At 46.4% G+C, this 19,258-nt stretch overlaps 1 protein-coding gene across 1 annotated transcript; it reads right to left on the minus strand.

Moving 5' to 3' along the window:
* Positions 1-619: 619 nt before the first annotated feature.
* Positions 620-17,694, minus strand: CLDN1 (claudin 1). The gene is made up of 4 exons (XM_075571037.1): positions 17,260-17,694; positions 4,776-4,940; positions 3,248-3,332; positions 620-2,522 (listed from the first exon to the last, which is right to left on the minus strand). The coding sequence occupies exons 1-4, from the start codon at positions 17,480-17,482 to the stop codon at positions 2,360-2,362; spliced, it is 636 nt and encodes a 211-aa protein (XP_075427152.1). The 5' UTR covers positions 17,483-17,694; the 3' UTR covers positions 620-2,359.
* Positions 17,695-19,258: the final 1,564 nt, after the last annotated feature.

The following is a 19,258-nucleotide window of genomic DNA, read 5'->3' on the forward strand; positions in this document are numbered from 1 at the left end:
GTTCAGCGGTGCGCAATGTGGGGCGCGCCCCCCAAAGGGGACGTAAGATTTTTAGGGGGGGGGGGGGGCATGGGCTGTTGCAGGGGCCCTGCACTCTTCCCCGAGGCATTCAAATTAAATACCGGGGGATCGATCACGTGGGGCCTCTGCAACGCTATTACTTACCCTGACTCTGCCGGCGTCACTCGTGTCCATGGCAACGCGGCGTCATTTGACGCTGCAGGGTCATGTGACGTCACCCGCGTCAAATGACGCTGCGGGTGACGTCACATGACCACGCGGCATCATGTGATGCTGCATAAAGGTAAGGGAGGGGGCGCGAGCGCCAGCGGAGGGAAGGCAGGGGGGGCGCAGCTGCAAAAGTTTGCGCTCCCCTGCCTTAGTTCATGCAGGTGCCATCCCCACAAATTCCCTGCCGCTGAGCATTTTATAACAAACTGCTCAGTCAGGCTGCAGGCTGCGAAACCGCGAGGCTATTAAACGCGATCGGTTACAATACGGAGTGGGTGCGTAGGTGAGCGCTGTCACTTTATTACAGCGCAGATATCCTTTGCTAAGTCGGACGGAACGCTGTGATTACAAATGTTAAGAAGCCGCCACAAACAAACCAAGCAAATGATTCTTGTAAAAATCTCATTTATTGAAAAAGATTACCTCTATAAAAAGAAATCCATAAAAGCAGCTTCAATATAGAATGACAGAATCCCGGGGACGGAGACTGTCTGAGACTGTCTGAGACTATCCGATCTGCACTGTGTGTGCCTTCTTTTGTCTCATTCTGCCTTGGGATAAAGGCGGCTTATTTATGTGTAGATGAAACTGACAAAGTATTATATATAAAAAAAAATAGATTTAAACAGAAATCAAACTAAAATCTAACAATGTACATTGTGTTCAAGGGGTGGAAAAAGAATTATAATAGTTTATTTATCTATATAAAAGAAGTTACAATATATAGAATACTGAATGACATTGGCAGCATTATGGTCAGTGAACAAATAAACCCCGTAACTCCCTGCTTCAGCACAGGTGGCTCAATCAGTGACCCAGTCTTTGACTGAGCCACCTGTGCTGAAGCAGGGATATCCTGAGGATGAGTTGGGAACCTCTGCTTTAACTGCTTAACCCTATAACGCATTGCTCTATATAAGGGTTTTCAAAAGATTGTATTTGCAGCAGTAATGAGACTAACACACCATGCTATTTATATAGGACTTACTAGCTTACAGTAACATAACAGCTACTGCAGAAACAATGGGGGTTTTATAAGCTTCCAAGTCACTTTACAATGACACCGTTTAAAGAGATTTATAAGGTAATGATATTGTTTCCTCTGGTGCCAGGCGGCCATTTAAAGGGCCTGTCAGTTTCAGTCACATTTTATTCAACACAATAAAAACTTTATTACTTTAGGTGGTTTGTCAATATTGTGGAGTCAGAACAGTCCCCTTTATTTAAAAGGGGCGAGCTGTACACCCTGTAACTCTTACATTTATACAATGCAGGAGCAGCAACTTTGGGGTGTAGAGTTTTCTGGGGAATGTGCACCGCTCCTAGTTGCCCTGTATGGAGGCGGGATTGCCCTGTATGGTGGCAGGATTGCCCTGTATGGAGGCAGGATTGCCCTGTATGGAGGCAGGATTGCCCTGTATGGAGGCAGGATTGCCCTGTATGGAGGCAGGATTGCCCTGTATGGAGGCAGGATTGCCCTGTATGGAGGCGGGATTGCCCTGTATGGAGGCAGGATTGCCCTGTATGGAGGCGGGATTGCCCTGTATGGAGGCAGGATTGTCCTGTATGGAGGCGGGATTGCCCTGTATGGAGGCGGGGTTGCCCTGTATGGAGGCGGGGTTGTGGGCTCTTGATGCCACGCATGGTATGTCTTTAGCGAGGATCTCTCTGTGGGCACGCCAGCTGCAGACGCATAACCCTATTAATACCTACAGTATTTTGCTCCATGCACTTCAGCTCGTGGTTTGGGGACTGTCATTATGAGGAATTAGGGGTGAGTTACCAGGCACACAGGACTTTGTTTTTTTGTACTGTTTACAAACTAACATTGATTTTGTTAAATGCGCGTAGTGAAATTGTCAGACTTTTCTTTTAACAGGAATCCCCACTAGTTAGGCCCGTAAACATGTCACTGCCCTGTGTTTGCTCCGGTGCTAGGAGAGTTTGCACCGGTATCCCCTTCGCTGACAAAGGTGGCAGCGTTGCATTCTGTGGCTGGCATCTCTGGCAGTGAAGGGGTTAATGATGGGGGTTAGCAGTAAACGGAACCCTTGTCACAGTGGGGGGGAAGGATGTCCGGGGGTCCCGCCGGTGGCAGCGGTTACATTCAGCGTTCTGCGGCCTTGCGTTACACGTACTCCTTTCCTGCAGGAGGCGCGCTTTTGTTGTAGGCTCTTGACGCTGGATACGATGTCTCCTTCCTGGGACAGGAGCAGCACAGCATAGCACCACCCATGATCGCCAACGCAGCCGCGGCCCACCCAATAAACAGAGCCGGCCCAAACTCATACCTGGGGAAACAAGTACAGACTGTTAAAAGGGGGAAATGAAAACAAAGGGTTCTTGGCAGAATAGTAATGTCCGTGTGCTGTTAACTGTCCTCTCTCATGAAATAAATTGGGATCCCAGTGGCAAGTTGAGCTGTGAACTTGGGCAAGTTACAAATCTCGCAGTGATGTGCCCCCACCCAGCAAGGTGTTACAGGACTGACTGGTCCAATATATGGGACTAGGAGAGACTTTCAGTCTTAGGGTAACTGGAACTTCCACAAGCCTCATTTAACCAGTTTAGTCTTCGATGTATTGCTCTGTGTCTATGCCACCCGTGTGTGAAAACTCCAGCCATCAAGGGCTGCCGACAGATCAGGTTTAAGGATATCCCTGCTTCAGCACAGGTGGCTCAATCCGTGGTTCAGTTGAAGACAGCCACTGATTGAGCCACCTGTGCTGAAGCAGGGATATCCTTAAAACCTGACCTGTTGGTGGCGCTTGTGGAGTGGCGTTGCCCGCCCCCGTTACTGTACTTTAATCTGTGGAAAAGGTTGATACAGTATAACAATAATGTTACTAAAAGTAAGTTCTTTATAAAAAGATTGGTGAGAAGGCCGACACAATAATGGTGTATTCCAGGCTGCGTTTGAAGCTGTGAACACATGCAATGCAGTTTTGTCTTTTATCTGACACTAATAAAACAATGGGGAGAAGATGCATGAAAGTGAAGAGATACTGTAGCTTACTTGGAGTTGCTGGGTGTGAACACATTGTAGAAAGCCTGTGCAATTCTATGCCCAAACCAGGCTGTTGCTATCAGGACACAGAGGCCTAGAAGAGAAATTTGACATCAAATATTGAACGGACTGTTTGAAAGAAAAGGAAAAAAAATAGCACTTTCTGTAGAGCGCATGAAATGGGTCTCCCAACACCAGAACCGGGGAAACACCTCTGCAAAGAGCACCAGAGTTCCCTTAGAAATAAGAAAACATCGCTTTCTTCTGGCAGTAAAGTAGTTAATATTTTTCAGAAACGTTTGCTCAACATTTGGCAGATCATCAAGACTTAAAATGTTCGACATTCTAGTTGAGCCCAAATCTGTTACTGCTTCCCTGTATAGATATAGGGGGTTACCGCTTCCCTGTATAGATATAGGGGGCTACTGCTTCCCTGTATAGATATAGGGGGTTACTGCTTCCCTGTATAGATATAGGGGGTTACTGCTTCCCTGTATAGATATAGGGGGTTACTGCATCGCTGTATAGATATAGGGGGCTACTGCTTCCCTGTATACATATAGGGGGTTACTGCTTCCCTGTATACATATAGGGGGTTACTGCTTCCCTGTATACATATAGGGGGTTACTGCTTCCCTGTATATAAATAGCGGGTTACTGCTTTCCTGTATACATATAGGGGGTTACTGCTTCCCTGTATACATATAGGGGGTTACTGCTTCCCTGTATACATATAGGGGGTTACTGCTTCCCTGTATACATATAGGGGGTTGCTGCTTCCCTGTACCTTAGACTGGTCTCATTTTAAATGAATACAGGATGTTTTATATTACTGGTTCCTTTATCTCCAACGATAGGAGAATAAAAAACATAGGGTTCTATGTTTTAAGGAAAGTACGTTGATGCTAACTGGCATTTGTATCTGCAGCTCTCTAAAGCAAGGCATTGAGATGTCCATCAGCTCGTGATTTGGGGAGAGTCAGTCGGAGTAGTTTGGGAGAAATGAATGCACATACAGGGTTAACTGGTCCAGGGTTTCTAATTCCCATAACAGGGCATTTCCTCTACAGGTAGTGAGCGGCTCTGTACAGGGAATACAAATAGCAAGACTAGAACTGGCTGAGTGAGCCCAGGTCCCCTCAGGGTGAAGGGTCACCTTATCACCAGAAGGAAGCCACTGGTGACCTAGGTCTCTAACACTAAAACGTAGACAGGGACTGTGAGTTCTACGTACAGTGCTGCGCAACATAAGCGTATGTACAGAGCATGGACTGGGGGTAGCCACCAACAGGTCAGGTTTTCAGGATATCCCTGCTTCTGCACATGTGGTTCAATCAGCGTCTAGGACATTTGGCCACTACCAAACGTTGCATTCCGCTCCATCAGTGGCGCAGTCGATGATTGAACCACCTGTGCTGAAGCAGGGATATCCCGAGAACCTGACCTATTGATGGCCCTTGAGGACTGGAGTTGGCCACCCCTGGCATAGACCATGGATCCAGCTCCAGGTCGCCCACGCAGGGGCCCTCATTCTTACCAGCGATAATGAAGAGCACGCCGCCGACAATGCCGACCTTCGCCTTCTTCACCTCGTCGTCTTGAAGACACGTCAAACATTTCATCCCAACCGCAGAGATGCACACGGCAAAGAAGCCCGCAATAATCCCGCATATCATCAGTGCTCGGGTGGCCTGCGTGGTACCTGCAAGCACACGGTGGCGTTTGTTACGTGACCTTGTTTCACTGTGACATATTTTGTTCATCTTTTCAAACATGACTCAAGGAACTGTTGCAATAGCTGTGTGGTGATTAGCTGGAATAATATACTGTAGTACTGTTTAAGTTAGTGCTTAGCTGGAATAATATACTGTAGTACTGTTTCAGTTAGTGCTTAGCTGGAATAATATACTGTAGTACTGTTTCAGTTAGTGCTTAGCTGGAATAATATACTGTAGTACTGTTTCAGTTAGTGCTTAGCTGGAATAATATACTGTAGTACTGTTTCAGTTAGTGCTTAGCTGGAATAATATACTGTAGTACTGTTTCAGTTAGTGCTTAGCTGGAATAATATACTGTAGTACTGTTTCAGTTAGTGCTTAGCTGGAATAATATACTGTAGTACTGTTTCAGTTAGTGCTTAGCTGGAATAATATACTGTAGTACTGTTTCAGTTAGTGCTTCTGGTTCGGTTACGCATATGAACGTGACTTGATTTAGAGGCACAATGCGGAGGAGATAGGGGAGCAACAATACGCAAGAGCATCTTTGGAGAGCAATATATACACTCTATTCTGCAGATAAAACAATACTTGTGTTATCTGCATGTAATGTATTAATGCTCCCGTGGAATGTGTTTGGAGTACCGATAGAAGAGGTACTGGTAAATTGAAGCCCATAGTTGAGAGGTAGCCAACTCCAGTCTTCAAAAGCCACCAACAGGTCAGGTGTTAAGGATAGCCCTGCATCAGCACAGGTAGCTCAATCAGTGGCTCAGGCTTCGACTGCACCACCTGTGCTGAAGCAGGGATATCCTTAACACTTGACCTGTTGCTGGCCCTTGAGGACTGGCGTTGGCCGCTCCTTCCGTAGTTTCTCTGGAAATGTGTCTGCGGATTTTTTGGGCGGTGCTGCTGTTATGTTAGTAGCAGTGAAGGGGCCGACTGGTGTTGTTATGTTTCTACTCATCCCAGATTAGGTGACCATGTAATAACATCTTTTAAAATCTCTCGGTTTGGGACTTCAAATACTCTGCCAAGTCTTGTGTTGAAAAGTAGCAACATGTTTAACATTTAAGCAAGTCTGGACCCGACTCCCTGTTTTCTTTGAAAGCTCACCCAAAATACTCTGAGCCAAAGCAGCACTTTGTGCGATATGAACGGACGCGCCTCTTCCACACACACATTGTCATGGGCACAACGTTTTCTCTGGGAATATACAGTTACCTTAATGACAACAAATGGCATTTTTACAGGAATTTTTCAGCCCTTATATTTTACTGTTCGTACATTTCAGCATTTTAAATTAGCTTCTGTTTCCACCGAGGAAAGAAAAACCATTAACTGCCAGTATCTGCGTGCGTTTAAACGCTTACTCTTCTCTGCGCATAGAGAACTGGAAAGCCAAAAGGACCGTTCACACTATGATAAAGAACTCCTTCAGTATGAGCACAATCCGATGGCTTAGACAAATCCTCAGACCTCTCTTACCCCATAATGCTGGAAATAACGCTATGTTAGTTTGCTGATGAGTTTATAAAATTAATTTATTGGAAAAATATATCCACAGCTATACAAAAGACACAAACATCACACATACCCAACTGGGGACACTGGGGGATACCCTGCACTGGGGGACACCCTGCACTGGGGGACACCCTGCACTGGGGGATACCCTGCACTGGGGGACACCCTGCACTGGGGGACACCCTACACTGGGGGTACCCTGCCTAACTAGTCGCAGGGACCTACTTGCAGAGGTTTCCCCTGTTCTCTCTTTGCCCAGTGCCTACAGGACTGGTTTTCAGGCCTGAGACCAGCACTGGATTGGACACTGCAGTTTCTCCCTGTCACAGCAACACCTCTGTAACTCTATGCAGGCTCTGTCTGCTAGGGGTCTCCCTCCCTGTCTGCTAGGGGGTCTCCCTCCCTGTCTGCTAGGGGTCTCCCTCCCTGTCTGCTAGGGGGTCTCCCTCCCTGTCTGCTAGGGGGTCTCCCTTCCTGGCTGCTAGGGGGTCTCCCTCCCTGTCTGCTAGGGGGTCTCCCTCCCTGTCTGCTAGGGGGTCTCCCTCCCTGTCTGCTAGGGGTCTCCCTCCCTGTCTGCTAGGGGGTCTCCCTCCCTGTCTGCTAGGGGTTCTCCCTCCCTGCCTGCTAGGGGTCTCCCTCCCTGCCTACTAGGGGTCTCCCTCCCTGCCTACTAGGGGTCTCCCTCCCTGCCTTCTAGGGGTCTCCCTCCCCACCTTTTTATACACTTAAACCATAATATTGCAAAACTCAGGGCCAGGAGCTGCCTACATGCCCGGCCCTGATTGGTGGGTAGAATTGCAACATAACATTTGCCAGATAACAAGGACATGGGGAAATGTCACAGACCAAGTTGCAACAATTCTACTGCAAACATATTAACCCTGATTCCTGGGGAGCTGGAACCAAGCAAAGACATATTTATATACATAACATATAATACAATACCAATGTATTACTGACAGGTAGGGGTAATGGCAGACTTAACCTTTATTAACAGCAGCCATAATTCCCCCTACCGTCACAGCCGCTATAGTTAACGCTATGCTCTATACGGCAGAACACGTGACTTAACGGTACTGTCCTTTGAAGATCCGCACACAGGATTACGTGACGCTTGGGCTAACGGTTCTTGTTATCCAGCTGAACGTGGATCCCTTTCTGAATATGCCTGCTGATCACACCGCTTTAACGCAAACCCTGGGTGCAAGTAATGCGCGGCCAGCAGAGGTCCTCGCAGACAGCTATACACGGTAATGAGTGGCGCAGACAGGTATACACGGTAATGAGTGGCGCAGACAGGTATACACGGTAATGAGTGGCGCAGACAGCTATACACGGTAATGAGTGGCGCAGACGGCTATACACGGTAATAAGTGGAGCAGACGGCTATACACGGTAATGAGTGGAGCAGACGGCTATACACGGTAATGAGTGGCGCAGACGGCTATACACGGTAATGAGTGGCGCAGACGGCTATACACGGTAATAAGTGGAGCAGACTCTATACACGGTAATGAGTGGCGCAGACGGCTATACACGGTAATGAGTGGCGCAGACGGCTATACACGGTAATGAGTGGAGCAGACGGCTATACACGGTAATGAGTGGCGCAGACGGCTATACACGGTAATGAGTGGAGCAGACGGCTATACACGGTAATGAGTGGAGCAGACGGCTATACACGGTAATGAGTGGCGCAGACGGCTATACACGGTAATGAGTGGAGCAGACGGCTATACACGGTAATGAGTGGCGCAGACGGCTATACACGGTAATGAGTGGAGCAGACAGGTATACACGGTAATGAGTGGAGCAGACGGCTATACACGGTAATGAGTGGCGCAGACGGCTATACACGGTAATGAGTGGAGCAGACGGCTATACACGGTAATGAGTGGAGCAGACGGCTATACACGGTAATGAGTGGCGCAGACAGCTATACACGGTAATGAGTGGAGCAGACGGCTATACATGGTAATGAGTGGAGCAGACGGCTATACACGGTAATGAGTGGAGCAGACGGCTATACACGGTAATGAGTGGAGCAGACGGCTATACACGGGAATGAGTGGAGCAGACAGGTATACACGGTAATGAGTGGAGCAGACGGCTATACACGGTAATGAGTGGCGCAGACAGCTATACACGGTAATGAGTGGAGCAGACGGCTATACACGGTAATGAGTGGCGCAGACGGCTATACACGGTAATGAGTGGAGCAGACGGCTATACACGGTAATGAGTGGAGCAGACGGCTATACACGGGAATGAGTGGAGCAGACGGCTATACACGGTAATGAGTGGAGCAGACAGGTATACACGGTAATGAGTGGAGCAGACAGGTATACACGGTAATGAGTGGAGCAGACAGCTATACGCGGGAATGAGTGGAGCAGACGGCTATACACGGTAATGAGTGGAGCAGACGGCTATACACGGTAATGAGTGGAGCAGACGGCTATACACGGTAATGAGTGGAGCAGACGGCTATACACGGGAATGAGTGGAGCAGACGGCTATACACGGGAATGAGTGGAGCAGACAGGTATACACGGTAATGAGTGGCGCAGACAGGTATACACGGGAATGAGTGGAGCAGACAGGTATACACGGTAATGAGTGGAGCAGACAGGTATACACGGTAATGAGTGGCGCAGACAGGTATACACGGTAATGAGGGGAGCAGACGGCTATACACGGTAATGAGTGGAGCAGACGGCTATACACGGTAATGAGTGGAGCAGACGGCTATACACGGTAATGAGTGGAGCAGACGGCTATACATGGTAATGAGTGGCGCAGACGGCTATACACGGTAATGAGTGGAGCAGACGGCTATACACGGTAATGAGTGGAGCAGACGGCTATACACGGTAATGAGTGGAGCAGACGGCTATACACGGTAATGAGTGGAGCAGACTGATATACACGGTAATGAGTGGAGCAGACGGCTATACACGGTAATGAGTGGAGCAGACGGCTATACACGGTAATGAGTGGAGCAGACGGCTATACACGGTAATGAGTGGAGCAGACGGCTATACACGGTAATGAGTGGAGCAGACGGCTATACACGGTAATGAGTGGAGCAGACGGCTATACACGGTAATGAGTGGAGCAGACGGCTATACACGGTAATGAGTGGAGCAGACGGCTATACACGGTAATGAGTGGAGCAGACAGGTATACACGGTAATGAGTGGAGCAGACGGCTATACACGGTAATGAGTGGAGCAGACTCTATACACGGTAATGAGTGGCGCAGACGGCTATACACGGTAATGAGTGGCGCAGACGGCTATACACGGTAATGAGTGGAGCAGACGGCTATACACGGTAATGAGTGGAGTAGACGGCTACACACGTAATGAGTGGAACAGACAGCTATACACGGTAATGAGTGGAGCAGACGGCTATACACGGTAATGAGTGGAGGAGACAGCTATACACGGTAATGAGTGGAGCAGACGGCTATACACGGTAATGAGTGGAGCAGACGGCTATACACGGTAATGAGTGGAGCAGACGGCAGACGGCTATACACGGTAATGAGTGGAGCAGACGGCTATACATGGTAATGAGTGGCGCAGACGGCTATACACGGTAATGAGTGGAGCAGACGGCTATACACGGTAATGAGTGGAGCAGACAGCTATACACGGTAATGAGTGGCGCAGACGGCTATACACGGTAATGAGTGGAGCAGACAGGTATACACGGTAATGAGTGGAGCAGACGGCTATACACGGTAATGAGTGGAGCAGACGGCTATACATGGTAATGAGTGGAGCAGACGGCTATACACGGTAATGAGTGGCGCAGACGGCTATACACGGTAATGAGTGGAGCAGACGGCTATACACGGTAATGAGTGGAGCAGACGGCTATACACGGTAATGAGTGGCGCAGACAGGTATACACGGTAATGAGTGGAGCAGACGGCTATACACGGTAATGAGTGGAGCAGACAGGTATACACGGTAATGAGTGGAGCAGACGGCTATACACGGTAATGAGTGGAGCAGACGGCTATACATGGTAATGAGTGGCGCAGACGGCTATACACGGTAATGAGTGGAGCAGACGGCTATACACGGTAATGAGTGGAGCAGACGGCTATACACGGTAATGAGTGGAGCAGACGGCTATACACGGTAATGAGTGGAGCAGACGGCTATACACGGTAATGAGTGGAGCAGACGGCTATACACGGTAATGAGTGGAGCTCTTCCCCGATGTACGGTGGGTTTCTGTCATGTATTGCACTGGTACCTCGCAGGTTACAGGCAGTCCTCGGTTATCCGACACAATGCGTTACTCAAAATGGCGTTGTAAAGCGAAACGTTGTAAAGTGAAACACGTTTTCCCCATAGGAACACTGTTTAAATGAAAGGTTCCGTTCCTGAAGGCATTTTTAACACTAAAATACACCACATATTTTATGCAGGCAATAGGATAAGCAGCACACACATAAATTATATAGTGTATATACTGTATTATATATATAACATAATAAATAATATATTATATAGTATAATATAATATTATATAGTATAATATTATATATATACGCTCTTACGACGCTTTGCAACGTTGTTTATGTGAATGTGTATATATATATATATATTATATACACATACACAACGTTGCAAAGCGTCGTAAGAGCGTTGGATAAGCCATTTTGGCATTGTAAAAATGAATATAGGTATGCATTGCATAGCGTTGGATAAGCCATTCGTTGTAAAGCGAAGCGTTGTAAAACGAGGACTGCCTGTACGTGCATTAAACTCTTTCCTGTTATTCCGTGGGGATTAGTGGGACAGGCCACGTTTCACTGACCTTGCTTCCCATTGCAGGCATTTCCTGCCCGTGCTCTGCATATTATCCTGCTTTCTATGTACCTGTCTGCTTACCCAGGCTCGGGACTGGCCTGCACAGCTGACACTTTTATCTGTCTGACACAAATCTTTACCCGGAGGAGATTACACCTCACACGTATTGACGCAAAAACGGGGGAAAATTATTTGATACATCCCATTAAAATATATTTCTTGTAACTCACCCTATAGGGAAAGATAAAGGTAAAATAACCTGACACTTTGGCCAGATCCACGAAAGGGCGTTAGCAATCATATGAATGGGAGAGCGGGTGAGCTGAAGCTTAGCACCGTTTTGTAGACCTGGGCCTTAGATGTCAAGAAACAGCTGAAACGCCTCCGCATGTGTTATTTACCCCTCTTGATAGTAGCCACCAGTGCCTAAAATGTGTGTATATTAGAATGTAACACACATTCCTGCAATCATCACACCTAATCACTGCCCTGAGAAGCAAGCTTCCACTCTGGCTTGTTGCCTGTCCAGCAGCAGAGGGGTTAATATGCTGAGCACTACAGGTGCGATTTTCGGCTGTTAAAGTCTTCCTTTTACGTTGGTGAGGTGGGACAGTTTGTACAAGCACATCACGTTCTCCGGGGGGGGGGGGGGGGCACTGTGTTTTGACGAGTTTGATCTTGCCTGATCTGCAGCTCCGTTTAAGCCTGTCTAAGGGGAGACCTGTTCAGTATTGCCCAGATCCTAACTTGGTACAGGCATACCCCGCATTAACATACGCAATGGGACCGGAGCATGTATGTAAAGCGAAAATGTACTTAAAGTGAAGCACTACCTATTTTCCACTTATCGATGCTTGTACTGTACTGCAATCGTCATATACGTGCATAACTGATGTAAATAACGCATTTGTAACAGGCTCTATAGTCTCCCCGCTTGTGCACAGCTTCGGTACAGGTAGGGAGCCGGTATTGCTGTTCAGGATGTGATGACAGGCGCATGCGTGAGCTGCCGTTTGCCTATTGGGCGATATGTCCTTACTCGCGAGTGTACTTAAAGTGAGTGTACTTAAAGCGGGGTATGCCTGTAAAGAGCAGGATTTAGACGTGCAGAAGGTGTTCTGCGATTTAGTGCAGCATAAGATCAGCACGCCGGCTTCCCTCTGCTTTTAGGTTTCACAACAGAATAGAATTTCCTTATTAAAGAGAAGAGTTTACGTTTAAAACAGGTTTTGCCGTTATATGTCCCCTGATAAGCTGAAGCCCGACAGGAACACCTTCTGCTAACTAGAGAAGTGCCCATTTTCCACTGAAGTCCATAAATCACACGAAATCCACCCCCCCCACCCCCCTCCATACATTGTTGCTTCCTATTGGCCCAAAGACACAGGATTTAAATATAATGAAGTACCACAGACAGGCCAGAGCTGCCCCTCCCGATAAGTAGCTGGCGATTCAGCTGTCAGATCATACTGATTCTTCCATCTGTCAGATCATACTGTGGATGTATCACATTTTGTTTCTCAGCACTTCATTTCTCTAAGTGGCAATCATATTAATACAATAATTGCATGAAAGTGAAGTAACAGCAAATACATTTGTTTTGTAAACAAGTTTGCCGCGTCCGGAATCCATTGCGCTTCTGACCACGGGCCTCAGATCTCATGGAACTTGACGATTCTCTGATACAGGAGGGCTGAGAGCTTCTCCATCAATAGGACATCATTGATTTTATGGGGTAACTGAGAGATGGAGGGGGCTATAGGTTTTTTTTCCAGGCAGCTGCTTTCAAGCATGGAGCTGCTGTGAGAATATGAGAAATACACTTTGGGGTATGCAGACTTCATTTCTCTAGAGGTTTGGCTAGGATCAAGATAGTTGGGTGTAGCGCAATTTTATTTTCAGTGATCCACTAGAAAAATTACCTTAGTGTTAGTGCAGAAGGGCTGGAACTGGTCAAAAACTACCTTAACATGTGAAATAGTACCTACATAACCACATAGATAGATCCCTTTTAATGTAAGTGAAAAGCTTGGGGTAATTGTTCTAGTTCAGTGTTAGGTGGGATTTAGTAATATGAATCCCAAGATACTCTAAACTAGAATCTTGCCAGTTACATTTTGTTTAAGCAGGTCGATTCCCTTTGTGGGAATGGAGATATTTAGGGCTTCTGATTTGTTCGTATTCGTTTTATAGACCGAAATTGAGCTAAATTCTATTTGAGGGTTATGTAAGTTTGGCAGAGAGATAATAATAATACATCCCAAAGGTTCAATAGTTAAAGCAAATAAAAGTGGTGACAAAGGGCACCCCTGTCTGGTACTATTGGAAATGTGTATAATCCCTGGATCTCTCCAAGAAAGCTTCAGCGAAGCTAAAGGATTTATGTACAAGGCTAATATTCCAGTTAAGAATGGGCCTTGAAAACCAAACTCCCTGGTGTCTTTACGAGAAATGGCCATCCAATCTGATTAAATGCTTTCTCAGCATCAAGGCTTGGGCCTCGTCCGCCGTGTCTGTGCGCGCGACAGCGTGCACGGCGCGAACAAGGTACAGCCCTCTATGGGGCAGGCCCCAGTCAGTGCGTGTGTGCATGCGTACAAAGCGCAACCAGCTTTCCCATAGACGAAGCGGGCGAGTGATGGCAACGTCACGGCGGCGGTTCAGCCAATGAGGGCGAACCAGCCGCTCAACGTCATGGCCGTGCCCACACCCCCTGTCGCGAGTGTATTGAAGTCTTTCAGATCGCTTGGTTGAAGGGCACGAGCGCCGCCAGCGCTCCGTCACGAGCGTGACACGCTCACTGGCGCCGTAGCCTAACAGTAGTATTAAGAGTTTTCATCCTCTTTTACTTTCGGGGACTCCTCTCCTTCAACTCGTGTTACCCGTAATATAATTCATGTTTGTTTTGCATTTTTTCAAGTGATTTAAAATCTGGAGCCCTATTTCTGAGAGGTTATCGTTGATGTTCACTATGTTTTTCCTCCTAATGATTGTATATCTCTTGGTGCTCATTATATGGGATTGTTGCCTAGTATTTCCTTATACTGTAACGTCCTTGGCCACAGACTGACCAGGTATCTGGCTGATCCCCCTTGCTCCAGGTCCACCCACTGGGTTTGATACCCTTCTATTCTGCATCATCTTCATGCGGTTCTAGTCCTTCTCTTTTGACCCCACGGGTGTTGTCCCCCATGTCCTCCACTCCCCTTTACATTTAGTTTTACTCCTCCATTTAATCTTAATAATTTCAGGTCCCCTCCATGGGAAAGTGTTTCATGTGCAAGTTGCATTACAAAATGTAGTTATGATTTGTGTAAGTATAAGGTTGCCCGTAAAATGTGCATTATCCTTTATTCTCTATGTCTGGGCCTAATTTCTCAGTCCAGAAGCGTAATTTGGCTCTATCAGAATTCAAAAATGCGTTCTATTTACACAAGAAACCCTCTTCAGGAAGCCTACTGCCCCGGGGTATATCATGTTACCCATCACTGCACTAGTACAGGGCAGCCATCTCCAGTCCTCAAGGGCCACTCGCAGGTCAGGTTTTAATGATATTCCTGCTTCAGCAGAATTGGCTCAATCAGTGGCTGTCGTTGACTGAGCCACCTGTGCTGAAGCAGGGATATCTTTAAAAACTGACCTGTTGGTGGCCTTTGAGGACTGCAGTTGTCCGCCCCTGCACTGGTATGTTACCCGCGTCAGGGCACACCTTCTCTCATTCTATTAGTCTAGGAACCCGCTAGAAAGAACAAGATATACTGTACTCGGTGAACTTGCTGTACAACGAAAAACCAACATGCATCTGTAAAACAGCGCTGCCCCGAAATGTGCTCCCAATTATCCAACCATCCAAAGACAACACTCCGTTAGGAAGGATGTGTTTTCCTTTCTGTAAAGAACAACACATAACTCTGGTTCTTTAGAAACCGTACCTTGGTCCCCAGCTGGGTTACGCTTATCTTACTGTATCATTTTATTGTGTGCTCATGTGTGTGTCCTTTAAATAAATGCAGAGTCCTCTCAATGCTCGCATTCCTCGTTCAGAATAAAGGAGTGTTCATAGAAAACAGTCGTACGTAAACGCAGGAGAGCACAACAGCTTTAAACAAGGGTTCAAGCAGATTTACAGAATGTTTGGCATATTTATGAGCAGAAAGGGAGATGTTTATCACAGATCGGAAGCTGCAAACAGAGAAATGTGAGGATAATGAGGCTCTTTCCATTATCGCCTTGCTCACACTCGCCAACGTGTAGCATCTTTTCGGGAGATTGGGGTGAGGTCATTATTTTCAGGGAGGCTGCACCAAAATGAGGGTGTATTGCTCATATACATTGAGATTTGGTTAGTATCCCAATTCAGCAAAATATTGGTTTGTAATCTGGTTCAAATCCCTCTGAGGCCAAAGGGGTTAATTATTATTTTTATAATCACAGATAATATTTGAATCACATCCAAGTTTCCAAACTGTTCATTATATTCCATTCCTTTAGTAAAAACATGGATTGGAGGATCCCGTGTGCGTTAGATTTATGCGCTGTTTACCGATGAACATTCTCCCATCAGACAATACAAACAGCGCAAATCTGCATATCCCGTTTACAGCGTCCAAGTCTACGACGACTCCCATATGACTTTAATAAGACTTTGGTGTTCCCTTAAGTGTGTACGAGTTATACATGTATGTTTTTATGTATATCTTTATTTATATAGCGCCATTCATGTACAGAGCGCTTCGCAGAAGTAATAAACGTGACAGTAATAGTAATGTTCATCTCATATTCTATCGGAACTGAGCTTATTATAAAGAATGTCTTTTATTCCCCACTGGAGATGTGCTCAATTTTTAGCTGAATTAAGCAAAACCGAGTGAAATTTGCAAACATTTTTTTCAAAACATTAAAAGTTAATTTTCACGTCACGTGTCCCTAAATTCAGGTCACGTCACATGACGCTTTATATATTGCCATTTTTATGAATTCTGGTGAAAATTGGCAAAAATATTGGGCAGTGTTTCTTTTGAGAAAATTCAGTTAAAAGAAAGTGCCATTTTTGAAAATCTGTGAAAACACTGTCACAAATCACAGATTTGAAAACATTTGCACATCTATAGTCTGCGCACACCGCATTAACGTTACAATTTGTCACACTCCAGTTTATCTCCAATATGTGACTGCCCCACTGGGGCAGAGAGACAATCTTTATATACAAACCTGGAAGTAATGGGTTGTGGACCATCATGATTAGTACTCAGCACCTCTCAGTACACAGTCACCATGTGAGAGGTTCTGAGCAGTGTAACATGTTGTAATTGGCCATTCATTGTACCACATGCAGCACTGGGAGTGTTATTATAGGCTATTTAGGATCCTTGTTTACATTAAACATTTTAATGAATATAATGCATAGAATTAAAAGCCCTCTGTGTTGGGGCTAGGGTTACATTGTTACCTAGTGTGGTATCTTATTAGTTTGCTTATGTCAAAAACCCTATTACTGAATCATGCTGACTTTACTAAAAAATATATATTTGTGTATATATATTGAAGCACCTTTGTTACACCACATGCATACACTTTTTGGTAGCATCCACTGGAAGATTAATGCCACTCATATGCTAGGCAGGTATATTATATTCTGTCTCCTGTCTGTCCTCTTTTCCTCTGTAATGCCATCACAAGCCCCTGCATGCAACAAGTGTAAGCATGTCCATTAAAAGATCTCCCTACATTTACTGCAGCTACAAGTGGAAATCACACTGAAGTGTCTGATCCCATCTTCTTTGCCCTTCATTTGGTGCCTGGGGACCCCTTCTGCTTCACCTCATTGCAATGCCATTTACTGCATACGGTATGAAGAGCACATTTGCATGTGACATTGTCCAGCATGGACCATAGTAACCAACCTCCTAACCGTGTTATTATTAAATGTCATCAAAGGTCTACTTACTGTCTAACTTCAGCAAAGAGTCGAAGGTCTTGCACTGCATCTGTCCTGTGCTCTGCATGACACAGGACATCCAGAGTCCTTCATAGGTGACCTGGGCTGTGATAATGGCATCTCCAGAAAAAGAGGACATTTTCCACTGGGGGATGGCTACGGAAACCATAAAACCAATCCAGCCTAGACAAGCCAGAGCAAATCCTAACATCTGTAACCCTGTGTTGGCCATCCTTTACCCCAGGAGTTACTGATTAAGAGGTAACACTAACAGGTGCTTCCTTCTCTAATGGGCTATAGTCAAAATAGGAGGTTTAATTATCTAAGTCTAAAACAAAGATTGCCTGTGGAGAAAAGTTTGCCTTGTCTCCTACAGTATAAGAACAAGGGAAGGGTTTGCTGATGAGCAGAGTGTCAGTCCAGCACCTAATGAACAATACTGCTTATCTGTCTTATTTAAAGTCTTCTCAAATGTCCTCCTAGTGGCACCCCATAGAATAACATCAGACTGGTGGGGTAGTCACTCCCATTGCTACATTCTTACCATGGAGGTCACCAGTCACCAGTCACCAGTCACCTCCCACCATGGCCTCAGCTTGTTGTTTTCTGTTTGCATTGTGGCGAGCTGGTGGCTAAGTTGCCCTGAAATCATTGTTTTGGTCTTCATTTATAATGCATGTTTGCAAAGCCAGGTGTTCTCCACACAGAGAGATAACACGCATAGAAATGAATAAGCGAGCCTGAACAATAACATGGAAAAATAGATGAATCGGGCAATCAACACATCTATTTCTGGTACACGTATGTCAACGTATTATAATGTTTTTCCCCTATTGCTTTATAGCGAGACTGACTAAGGTTAGGAAACTCTTGGCAGTTGTAACTGTGGTGTGAGAACAGAAGGTGTGGGCACCGCACAAAGCCACCATGGCAGACCTGCTACATGTCGTTGGGCTGACGAGGTCACTTAAAGTGGGATTACAAACTTCCCCCCACCCCCCACTTTACCTATGTAGCAGGCATGGCGGCCTTGTTATTACGTGGGGCTTGATGTTATGGGGGTTTCGCTGAGCCTCTTACCTGGTCCGACACGGCATCCCTTCCTCAGACGTCGTGGTGTCACGTGATGATGGGACGCTGTAGGAGGAGATGTTGCCAGACCAGGTATGAGATACTCAGAAGCCCGGCGCTCTCCCCAATCAGTTTCATTGTTGTGGGGAAACGTGCACGGCCTCAGGGCCGTCTTAACCGCATTATAGCCCCCGGGCAAAGCAGCGCGCTGGGCCCCGCCAACTCTCCGCTACAAGGTGTCATTCTTCTCCTTCTACCGAGTTAGCGGAAGATTTGGACGTTGAGGCGGGTGATCGGAAAATTAGTGTTAAATTCTGGTCTGTGCATAGATTAGCATGGGGGCCCCTATTCTCATGGCCCCCCCGGGCAACTGCCCAGCGTGCCCATGCGTTAAGACGGCACTGCGCGGCCTCTGTAACCACGGGGCTTGGTGCTGGGCCGTGGATGGAACCTACAACTAAGCCGGCCATGTTAGTAGGTACACTGCATGTTTTGGGTCATTTAAACCAGCTGTACCTATTCAACACACAGTTTTTTTGTGTGTGATAGTTTAAAGGCCCTCTATAGAAATTGCTTGGAAGCACGAGTAGAGGAACTACATATTTTTATGTGCAGAATGTTGGCGGGTCTGGGATCAATAAACCGATATCAACACTTCATCATTTGGGAGACGTCCCTCCTGCTCCCTATATCCCTAAATCACCCCCACGGCTACATCAGAAGCTGCTGCAGCCACTTCTCTCTCCTCCCTTTGTACAGTATGAGTTAGTTTGCACAAAGCACAGAGAGAAGATGGGGAGAGAAGGAAATGATTTTGGATCCGGACATATTAACTGTGACCCACAGAGAATTAATAAAATATATACATTCATGCCATTGGATTTAGTTATGAGAAGATTCATCTGCTCTTGGAGGAACGATTGCACCGCAAATGATG

The sequence above is a fragment of the Ascaphus truei genome, chromosome 14, assembly GCF_040206685.1.
Source record: "Ascaphus truei isolate aAscTru1 chromosome 14, aAscTru1.hap1, whole genome shotgun sequence".
NCBI classification, from domain to species: domain Eukaryota; kingdom Metazoa; phylum Chordata; class Amphibia; order Anura; family Ascaphidae; genus Ascaphus; species Ascaphus truei.